Source organism: Festucalex cinctus, chromosome 14, assembly GCF_051991245.1.
Source record: "Festucalex cinctus isolate MCC-2025b chromosome 14, RoL_Fcin_1.0, whole genome shotgun sequence".
NCBI lineage: Eukaryota > Metazoa > Chordata > Actinopteri > Syngnathiformes > Syngnathidae > Festucalex > Festucalex cinctus.
Window position 1 is genome coordinate 22,791,810 of NC_135424.1, and position 12,111 is coordinate 22,803,920.

At 39.4% G+C, this 12,111-nt stretch overlaps 1 protein-coding gene across 6 annotated transcripts in view; it reads left to right on the plus strand.

Moving 5' to 3' along the window:
- The first annotated feature begins 455 nt into the window (after positions 1-455).
- The window catches only part of gbf1 (golgi brefeldin A resistant guanine nucleotide exchange factor 1), an 86,298-nt gene continuing 74,642 nt past the window's right edge, over positions 456-12,111 (plus strand). For 3 of the 6 annotated variants that reach the window (XM_077494409.1, XM_077494412.1, XM_077494411.1), the window contains exons 1-3: positions 456-781; positions 2,981-3,084; positions 6,669-6,735. In XM_077494409.1, coding sequence (XP_077350535.1) covers positions 2,989-3,084; positions 6,669-6,735 — 163 coding nt within the window. In that variant the 5' untranslated portion in view covers positions 456-781; positions 2,981-2,988. The remainder of the gene's footprint in view (positions 782-2,980; positions 3,085-6,668; positions 6,736-12,111) is intronic. The other 3 variants (XM_077494410.1, XM_077494413.1, XM_077494414.1) reach the window with 1 other exon arrangement.

The following is a 12,111-nucleotide window of genomic DNA, read 5'->3' on the forward strand; positions in this document are numbered from 1 at the left end:
AAACATTTAAAAGCTAAACAAAATAGAATCAATAGTATAATTGAAAAAGAAAGGAGAATAGGATAATACAAAATCCTATAAATAGATGATAAAGTTTGCAATAGTTATACGTTTTTACAGCTTTCGGACACAGACAACCAGACAATGGCAAAAAATAATTTCTCATGGATACAAAAAAATCAATAAAGGATGGTTTTCTAGGGGAAATCCTGTCAAAAGTTAATCGTTGAGATGACGCCATTTCCGCTTACTAGCTCAGACAGGCACACTGCTGTCTTTGTCCCACCCCTATTTTACTCAAATGAAGTTTATTTTATTTTTTATTTAAGAAATTTAGAAGATCCTGTAGTGTTTATACATATAAAATAAATACATCAAAATTCTCAATTTAAAGTAGCCTTATCACCCTTATCGCGTCGCTTCTAAACATTACTGCAAGACTGTCAATCAAAATACTGTCATCAAGCGCGGTTGAGAGCGCATTGCTTTTTCCACGTCACAGCAGTGTGTTTACCAAGACCAGACTGACAGCTACTGCAGGATATTTTAATTTTCCTAACTGCTCGTCATTTACTGCGGATCGAATGAATCAACGGTGCGGACAAAATATATTCTATTATGTTGTAGAATGTCTCAAAATTGTAGTTTGTCTATACGCTGTGAATTGAACTGCAACTGGGCTTCTCCACTCACCGGTGGCCGGCTACCTGCTAGCTTTCACAGCTAGTTCTTCAGTAGCTTCTACGGATCTCCATCTTCGAAGGAAAAGTCACACGCACAGGTAATGCTTATTTACTTTACAGCGAACTTTTCGGGCATTCCCCTTTGTCGCGAGCATTATACTTATATACCCGTGTTGTTTGCATGCTGAATGCATAGCCGATCTCGGCGAGTTTACATGCTATAGTTGAGCTAGGTTGCTAGCTGTACCTGTCAGTATTTTAGGCTGTTTTTCGTACAAGTAGCTTTAAATTTTACCCGAGTAGTGGTCACTGGCCATCATTCACTGTGATAGGAGCTTGTCACTGTTGACATGAACGTAACTAGCTTTCGTGGATGCTGACAGCATTTGTTCTATACAGTAATTGAAACGTGAAGATGCTTAATGAAATGCATGGCTGGATGATTTTAATTTTAACGTTTTGACAATTCCGAACATTTCTGATATTTTCCGCAATGCAATGCATTGCAATGCAAATGCTTCATTTACACGCGGTGAAAGCAAACTGCGTATTGCATTGCCTTTGTCTGTGACTAGCTTACTAGTCAATGACTATCAGATTGTTTGTAGTCAAACGGCGACATCAAATTACAACGATCCAAAGTAAAATGCTTTTCAATGGATGGAGAGCGACATTTCACCGAGTAAGACTTGCCATTTTGTCTTGACGTAAGGTCGGAATTGTCAATATATTGTTGGTGTCAAGTCGAAATCTCAGGATTTTGGTAAATTTTTTGTTCAAAAATCTACTGTTATTTTTAGAAATTATTCTAAATTAAATTATTCTAATCTAAAGTGTTGAAAACGGCTTGCTCTCTTTAGTGATGCAATGTTAACGGTTGAACAAACATGTCGTTGGGGGGTTTCCAGAAAAGTGACTATTTTAGAGGTAGTCTACAAGGTTTCGGCCCAACACCAGCGATATGGTAATTGATGTAACTCATTCACTGCCAGTCATTATAGAAAATTTTTACATTTCCAATACTCACGTGATATTACATTCAATAATTATATATAAACCGAATCTACCAAATAACAGAATAGACTCCCTACTTTTTGTCCCGTCCCGTTCTTTTATAATTGACAGCAGAAAAATGTAGGTTTGCCAAAATACAGCCATTTCTCCCATGGACTCTGAAACTGTGTTTATTTCCTATAAAATGGGGCAATGATGTCATCTACCGGTGGTTGGGCATCAGTAAAGTTGTTTCCAAGTTTGATATTTACAGTGGAGCATGCTCAGATTCGCCCCCATTTAGCACCGCTCTAAAAAATACAATTGACAAGTATACTTGTCAAAGGCAGTGAATGAGATTTATTAAGTGAGTAATAAAATGTGGCTACTCAGCCTTTGACTTCAACAGGATGCTGTGGACTATTTTCAAACAAAGTGTATTTTGCCGTGACCGCCGACCGGTAATTAGCTTTTTAGCACTTTTGCTGTGAATTGAGGAAAAACTACAAGTACAAATTCTGCGCCAGTAAATTGTACTACTATCTTACTTCATTCCTGCCTTTTAGGAGCAGCATCACCAGGTGTTGAAATTCAAGTACATTACAATGGAGGCAAACTTCATGTGGGCTGTGTTGGATGTTATTCTCAGAATGTACTGCAGGCCGATCATCATTGTCACCTTTGCTGTGTCATATCTTTATCCTCTTATGTTTTATGACTGCTTATCATGAATGTAAAATAATGTAGTGTCACCTGCTCACTGCTCAGCATCAAGATGTGTAGTAGTATTATCTGAAATGACTTTTTTTTTTTTTGGACACATGTATAAGGTTAATCCACCAATTTTTTTGAGATTTGCTCTTCAAATATGAACAGCCCAATATGTGGATGGTTTCCTGTAATCCATATTAGTATTAGGTGTTGACAAGGAAGACATATATTATAACTGACGGTAACCATCCTTTTGACACAAATCTTTTGAAAATAGGATGCAGACTGAGAACACACGACTCTTGCAAGTGTGTGTGCGTGCGTGTGCCTGTGGGTTTTTGTCACTATGCCCTTTTAGGGGGTTATTGGGTTATGCAAATTTGGGTCATGCGAACAAAACGGGCTGGTACACACGTGCCATGAATCCAACGGTGATTTTGCGTATATGCCAAACTTATGCGCAGAGTACAAACATTCCTATCCTAATCATTTGTTAGTGAATGAGGTTCATTCCATTGACTTAGATTGTCTAGTTATGCTGACCTAGATTGTTGTTCAAAATCAGTAATTGATGTTTTCATTTTTTCCATCAGAACTCAGCATGGTGGACAAAAATATCTATATTGTCCAGGGTGAAATTACTGCTGTTGTCGGGGCTATCAAGAGGAACTCAAGGTGGAACACCCACACTCCTTTGGTAAGTGAACACTTTTATTTTTATTTTTATTATTATTATAGCAAAGTGGTGATATTAAACATTCACCTTCCACTGTAAGAAGTACACTTATATAAAGCAAGTTTCACTTTTATCTCAGATAGAGGTGTCTTATAAAGTAATTTGCCCCAAAATATCTTTACATTAGTGTTTTTATTTGACCATTTATGCCTCAAGCTTCTTCTATTTAGTAGATTAACTCCTTAGTTGTTCACAGTGGGTACTCCTGCAAGCCTCTGGCCAATAGTTTTCAAACTGGATTCGGGTTTGAATTTCCCATCCTCTGTCTGTGGATGTGACATCATGCGCGCAGTGTGTACGTGGAGAAGGGAGTGTGCGGTTTAATTTTTCGGTCTCACGTGGCAGTAGCGATTCAAAATTAAATTTGTATTTTTTTTCCCAACCTGGGAGGGAGATAATTTAAATTTATTTTGTGCAACTCCGGGGCAATATGTTTGGCACTTTTTTTTTGTTTTTAACTGGCACAATATTTGCGTTTTCTTCCATATTTAGTATCTCAACAGAAGTGCTAACTTGCTAGCATACTGCCCCTGGCGAATGTAAACAATGCGTCATTGGCTTAAGCGATGTTGTGTTGATACTGTAATCGATCGTACGTCACTGGCCTCATGGAGGATTGTGGAATTACTGTGTGCAATTTGCATATTTTTGCTTGCAAAGGGACATTTATATTTAGTAGTTACTAGCAAGGTTCCCACAGTTTAATTTTTGACAGACAAATTGGCTGCTCGTCATAGTGCCGAACGTGGGAACTATTTACCTCACCACTCCCGGTCATTGGTTAGGTGGTGAACAGGGAGCACACAACCTGCATCAGGACGCTTGGTGTATCACTTTACAAGCAAAAGATTCAGCATTGCTGCATCCATTCACACTTTCTCATTCTACAGATCAACTGAGGGTGATTATTGGGTTCTTGGCGGGGTTTTCCATTTGAAAATGACCATTGGTGGCAATTTTGATCCATCTCCCCAAAATGCCAGCACTACTGTGAAATGTGATTTTTCATGACCAGTTGTCACAATATTCACACTTTGCCAGTACTCTGCAACACTTTGGCTCATGGGGATGTCAAACGTGGGGACCTCGTCCATGTTGGTGTTATGATCTGGTGTCACATCTTACATCTTTGTAGCAAATAAGCAAACTCAATAAATTCTTAGTTAATTGTAATTACCTCTCGATAATGTTCAACTGTTGTATTGCGGTGCACATTTTAGTTAGCAGCTGACTGGTCAAATTCAGATTAAAGCATAAAAATCCACAATTATTGCATGTCTTTGCGATATGCATTGTGCATTGGCCAATATCTCAATATCTCAATATCTCAATATCTCAATATCTCAATCTCTCTCTCTCTCTCTCTCTCTCTCTCTCTCTCTCTCTCTCTCTCTCTCTAATAAATATATATATATATATTTATTTATTTATATTGTGCAGTCTTATGCTGCGTTCTCACCAAAACCGGGAGGAGGCGTTTCGGCTACGCGTTTGCATTGTAGTCAATGGAGTTAATACGCGGTGCACAGCAGCACATTTGTGACGAAAATCGCATATTCAGCAAAGTTAAAAAAAAAAATTGAACTTTTTTCGCTTTTTCGCCTCGCGGCAGCCAATCGGCTTCGAGTACGGGCTATGTCACACACAGCGTCTCTCTATTGTCACTCCGAGTGCAACAACACGCCAGCCCGGACAGATTGGTGAGCAAAGAAGTAGCATTCAAGTGGTGGTAAGTCTGTTTACTTGCTAATGAACTGTACCGAGGTAGCAGCAATGTTTATCATCCATGTCAAAGCTATTTTTAGCACAAATGCCGGCCGCCAGATAGCCACTAAAAAAGCGAAAGGGCTATCACGTACCTCAAAAAAGGAGAGAATAGTGCCACAGCTGTTTAGTCTCAGGAAAGAAGTGGAAGTAGTTGGCGGTGCTCACTTTTGGTTGACTCGCTAAAGTGCTCCACTTCCTTGTTCACTAAGGGACACGCCTCCTCCACTCCGGGGCGCACGAATGAGTGGCAATCGTTCCAAAAAACTCTACGCAGTGAAACATTCTCGAAGGAAGAGTTTCAGTTCGCCTTTTTGGATTTGGTGAGAACCCAGCATAACTCTTCATACACCAAATACAGCAGCACCCTAGTGAGTACATTCCGGAAGCTCTAATGTAGGGCTTACACCATATTTCATGAGAAGCAGCACTCAGTCGTCATATTTTTCGGTATAGTAGCAAATCATATAGCAAATATCTCTTTGGCCTTGAGGTCGCCATCGTGAATGGTCATATGATCCCAAACGTGATGAACACAACTTTTAAGCTGCTATGCCAACGCTGCCTGCCATGCGCAGAACAGCGCCGTCGGTGCTCGAGGGAGCCATCCGCGCCGGAAGCCGATGGCACAGTGCCAATGGCGCCTTGTGTGCACCAGGCTTTAGCAGATTGTTCAAGCACCCATCTATGAACTTGTTCTTCCACTACTTGCAACGTGGAATCTGCAGAATATTACTTTCTTTTGGGGGGAATTTGGGTTCAATCTTTCAAAAGGCACAATAACCGGGCAGGATTATATGTTTGGCCACAATGCAACACAAAATTGTAGTTAAGGTGTAAGCCATTTTAAGGTAGAAGTGGAAGTTTTGCCCTTTTCTACTGCTGTCAACACTGGGTGCATTGAGAAATTAAACACCTTAACACCAGGAGAGAGAGGGGGTGATAGACAGAGACACAGAGAGACAGAGCGTGTGTGTGTGGCACGTGTGCTCAGAGAGGCAGAGTGCGCACCCATCCTATTAATTTCCGAACACAGCGATATAGTAAAGCAATCAGCAGTTTGTGCTTGAACTAAACGCTGTATGTAGTGCCTCACACACAGGGTTCTGGCACTCCTTTTTAGGGCACTCTGGATAACCCAACGGCACATTTGAAAAACACTGAAAAGTTGGAATAAAGCAGTGCGCACTTGGTGCCTATTTCCGAATGCACCCACTCTCAAAGTGGTGTTGGCAGTAAGAGTGAGTCTTTGAACACACTTTAGGGAACAGGGGTTTTGGCTACCAGTACAAGCTCTAATTTTAATGTATAGAAGTCATACCTGTAGCAGAATCAGACAAAAAAGTGCAACATACAAACAGAATAATATGGTATTTGATCCAAACCTGTAAGGTTTTGGTTGTCTTCTGCATTAATAATATATGTTGAGGCATTTACTGAGAACCGTTTGAAACAAGGTTTGAAATTCGTGGGAGCTGAGCCTCCACAAAGTGGAACCTATTTCCTACTTTTCCCTCTTAGCTTTAACTTTGACAACTTCTAACCAATCGAGATGTGTCTAATATCAGGCTTAACGAGTAAGTAATATTTGAACTTTTTTCAGTATAGTCAATAAAAATGGCTATCCCAGCAGTATCACATTTGTTGCATTAAGAGTTTTTGAATAGTACGAGTATTTTATTTTATTGCTTTAATTCAAACATTTTTTTGTTGATTAAGAAAAAAATCCAAATGAAATATTGAGATTTTGTCAACCCTGCTTCTTTTTTTTCCCCCCTCAGGATGAAGAGCAAGATCCATTGTTGAATAGCTTTGGCCACCTGAAGGAAATACTCAGCCACATAAAAGGTTAGTACTCTATTTGACATTTTTTCTCTGCTACTGTCTATCTTTATGAAGTATTGCTATTAGGGGTGGGACGATAACGGGTAACTCAGTATTCGATACGGTGACGATATGTGGCACACTAACGATAATATCACAATACACGGTAGCTACGATATTCGATATATTGTGAGAAATTTTCTCAGCGATATATCAGGGTATTCAGTATGAGTGACTGTGGAAACTTGCCAACTGTTCCTCTTTCCCAATAGCGTCTAGGCACAAGTTTGTTGCCACTGCTTCTGCCTACTTTCCCCCCATTTAGGGGATTAGCACCCCCACAAACAGGACAGGAGAGATTAAGTACTGACGGTGACCACAAAGGATCATAAAAGTCACAGCTTCGGATCGGATGAGTCACAGATGGAATCATATTTTGGATCAGAAAAAAAATAACATTAGATAAATAGTATGTTGCCTTCATTTATATATTTTCTAAAACACTTTTGCCCATTTAAAAAAAAAAAAAATCAACTCTAAATGTCTAATATTGCCGTTTAGGATTTAGGAACACAACTTTAAAGTGCAATAAGTGGCAGATCTAAAGTATAAATGACTAAGTTATTTTTCTAAAATCTAAACGGCTATATTTGACATTTTGAGATGAATGTTTTTTGTTTTTTTTTAAATTTATTTTATTGGCAAAGGTGTTTTTTTGTACCAGCCATGCAATCGCTGCTGATGCTTACACTAGCTGCTAGCCACGGACATTGGAGAGTTTCGCCGTATCATGATAGGTGTGATTAACGAGCTGTTTCTTAGCGTCCTAAATTAGCGATTTAATATACTTTCGGGATGGAATAATGTTGGTAGAAAATAAGTAATTTCAATAAAAACTTTGATAACACGTCGAAAAGGGAAGTCAAGCTGGCGGTCACATCGCCGTGTAGGCTGACTTCATAGTAAAAGCCCACACAAGGCTATTGCATTGGCGTCAATATATTATTTGGAAAAGCTTTATTTTGTGCATCTTGGTTGGTTGTAATCTGTGAAGTTGCCACGTTGTGTAACTACGAATAAAATTTTGAATCACCGCTGAACCATTCTCTGAGTCTTAGCCACACGTGAAAAGTATCCTGTATACTGCACGAGAGTTAACTCAGATTTCCCTGCATCGGCATGTTATATTTTCTGTCTGGCAGGAAGCTTTACTGGTTTTCTTTTGTACCAGTGACATGATTTAATGAGTTTAGTTTTTTTTTTATATGCTATGCAGTGCTTTCTGACAGACTTGAGCTGGCTTGGACAATATTACATGTTGTCATGCCTTTGCAATGAGACCTGGCAGCTTTCATAGCCCTTCATCTCCAATTGCAACAGTGGAAGGCCATTGGACAGTCAATACACGATTCTGTGAGGCTTTAACCCACACTGCTGTTGTCTGTCTCCGGGGAATGCCTCTGCCATTGTGAGATGGACAGGCACTGCTGGCTGAGAAATTTAGCATGTTGGTTACCCTTTTTTTTTTTTTTCTTATCCCAATTACCTCTTACCATTACTGGCAAAAATAAAAACATGTCTTCTATTATATTTGAACTGTTTTTTTGTTTTTTGTTTTTTTTTAAATCACAACTAACTTTCTTGACAAGGGGGAGACGGTTTAAATAATGAGTCCATGTCAAGACACCTTAAGCCCAATTCCCATGTGCAGTTTGTCTTAAATGTTACATTCATACCCAGTTGAAAGACGAAGGAAAGCCAAATATCCTCGATCTGTGCCTCACATACTGATTTGAGTTTTTTCGTCTTCACCAGCATAACATTGTATACCTAGTTTATCATTCAGAAGCACACAATATTCGTTAGAAAATGTAGTTTGGCGGCCGCTCCGAGGCTTTCACATTGTCCCAGCTGCCTGCATTATGAAAGCTCTGTAATTCCATTCACTCAAGCGTGTGTGTCTGCTCTTACTAACACCAAAAGGCAATAGGGAGAGAAATATGAATTGGTTCCCTCAAGATTTCTCAGCCAGGCCAGGTCTCCGATCTGTTGTTTCTTTTCTATTGCTCTGTGTCTGACTAACGGCTGTTCTGTTCGACCTAGCATGATTGACAGGACCATGTGCCACAGAGCTAGAGAGTTGTGCAGCTGGAAGTATATCATCTGTGATTTTAGTTGGGTAAATATAGCAGGTTGTCTTGTCAAGAAGAGAGATAAATTGTTCTGGGAAAGGAAGTGTTGCCCTCTTTTTAAACGGAGGAAAAAAAGTTTCCATCATCTCAAAAAATCTCTCTGGGCTTAAACAATGAGAGCACCACTGGAGAAGCTTGTCACTGATTGAACATGTGGTGTGATCCGTCAGCTCTACACTACAGTCACTCTGTCCAAGGCACCAGGGCCATCATGAGTAGGGGCGGCATTGTGGCTGTTCATTGGCCTCAACCAGTTAAGTTGAAAGTGAGCCAAATGTCTAAGCTTTTAATCTTGCGTTTAACACAGAGTTTAGTCTTTGCGTTCAAGTTTTCAAGTACAAAGTAGCCTTAGGAAAATTTGTGTTTATTCCAGCCATCAGTTTTCTTGACCACTTATTCTGTTCACGGTAACGGTGACAGCATCCTATTGGTTTATCCAATTCATACGCGTGTTTGTCCATGTCTGAACCTTGGGGATCACATAGCGTTTTAACCTGAATCTAACAGTCATGAAAATGGCTCTTAAAGAAGTAAAGTTATGGAATGATTTTGTCAATGCCAAGTTCCTTTACAGTATTCTCTATTGATGTAATTTTAGTATAAATCTTAGGGTATTGCTATTTCAAAATTCTCACAAAAATGCCCTAGGAAGTTTGTATCAGACACCGCCAGTGTATACTATACTTAATGGCCAACTATTTGCGAAGTGAAACACTGCCCTCATCTCTCAACTTGAAAACCATGCCATATTTTGCAGGATACTATAGAACTTTAGGGGTCATCCCCGTTCTTTTTTTGACGAACAAAAACTGGATTAAACCGAAGTTTGTCAGAACATCTGTGACACGAAACAAACCTGTTGCCATTTCCAGTCAATTACAGAAATATCAAACCAAGCATATGAAAAAAATAGACAGTATTTTACCAAACTTAGTTAAAACAAGATGACAAATGTCTGCAGTACTGTATATAGTTTATAACCTCTCATTCAATATCCATTAATATTATTTGTCGACTCAGTGACACCACTGCTTTATTTCTGCCTTACTAATACAGTGGTCATAGAAAGTGTTAAAAACCACTTTACAATCAAAAATTTTTTTTTTTAAATAATAAAATAATAATATATAGTGACGTGCGTATACAGTGTCACCTCAATTTACCAGGCATGAAAACCTCTCACCTTTTGGCGAAACTCGCCGTATTGAACCCAAAATAGGTGACCCACGTGAATCGTGCAGATCCAATGAGAAAATATCTCGGGGGCGTGGGGTATGGAAGGTAACCAGGGAGTGTATTAGTGGACTACCGACATGTGCGTAATACATCGTAAACAGGCATTAAGCGGAAAAGGCCATTATTTGGAAACCCCAGCGGCCACCAACAGTCGCACGCCGCATACGTCGTTTTATTTTTTGCTATACTAACTAGGGCTGCCAAGATTAGTCGACTAGTCGTGACTACGTCGACGACCAAAACCGTCGACTGCTAATTTAAATAGTCGACTAGTCAGTTTTACATAATATATATCAGCCTTATATTTGTTTTCGCTTCCAAGACTGCCTCAACCGCTCGTTTGACTGCCTGCCGCCCGTCCTCCTGCCTGCTCTTACTAGACGCACATGTACAGTAGCATTAATCCGGGTCAGACGTGACGTCAGCCCAGCTGTACACAGTATGCTCTCATGGCTAACCGACATCGGACTTCGAAGGTTTGGGAACACTAAAGCGAATAATGTTCAATGTAAAATATGCAAGACAGACCTTGCCTCTCACGGCAGTTGAGACCGAAGCAACCTTTTGTCGAATCCTTCTGACGGCGAGGGACAGTCATCTCAGCCACTGTAAGTTATTTGGATGGTTAGCGTAGCTAAGTGCTAACGTGGACGTTCATTTAGCACACACTGTGTGATAAAACGTGCCCACGTTGGTTACAGCTTTTAAGTCCTCTTCTCCTGCCCAGGGACCTCCAACCGATGGTATGCCGACTGAGCAGGCAGACTCTCGTTTTCCTTGTTTCACACAAACCTTTATTTTAGCACTCCTCAACGACAGACGGTGCACACACGCAAGGTCTTCCGCTCTCCTTCTCTTTCCTAAACAACACCGCCCTCCTGCGCCAAAAGTGCGGCACTACAGCACTTGAAGGGCCAGGCTTGGCCTGTAACACAGCGATGTTATGGATAAATAGTAAACGTGGCAACTAGGGGTGTGAATTGCCTAGTACCTGACGATTCGATTCGTATCACGATTCACCGGTCACGATTCGATTCGATACCGATTAATCCCGATACGAATTTATAAGTCGATTGTTGCGATTTTTTTTCATTCAAATTTAGAAAATACTAATCAGTAAGCTTGTAGAGTGTAAGATTTATATGAAAATGTATTATTTATTTATCTGAAATTTCAGTCTTATAGAGGTTGTAATCTGTTTCATGTTTGAACAGCATTAAAATAAAATATTAAGGCTTAATGTTCTGTTCATATAACATTCTTCCATGCTCAAGGTGTGAATCCTAAAAAAAATAAAAATAAAAAATAAAAAATAAAAAAAATCAAAAAAAATCGATTCTGCCGATTATTGAATCGATTCGAGAATCGCGCGATGTAGTATCGCGATATATCGACGAATCGATTTTTTTTTTTAACACCCCTCGTGGCAACGATGTCTTAACGTTACGTTACAGTGCTAAAAGACTCCGTTCCACTTCATTGGAGAGCTTTATTATGAAGCCATCAACGTGCATGCCTCAAAAGTATTTTTTATATTGTTTACATGTTTTGTTTTATTCTTTTTACTAATTGCTATTTAGTTTTGGTTTTATTTTCAAATGCACTCAACATTTGTTGTTATAAATGTTAAAGGCAACAGTGTTCGATAGGGGTGTGAATTGCCTAGTACCTGACGATTCGATCCGTATCACGATTCATAGGTCATGATTCGATTCGATACCGATTAATCCCGATATGAATTTGCAAGTCGATTGTTACGATTTCTTTTACTCAATTTAGAAAATACCATTCAGTAAACTTGTAGATGTACGCTTTAAGATTTGTATGAAAATTTATTATGTATTGATCTCAAACTTCTGTGTTTGTGAGCCACTGTATTTAACAAACAGGTTGTAACCTTTTTCATGTTAGAACAGCATTGAAATAAAATATTAAGGCTTAATGTTCCATTAATATAACATTCTTCCATGCT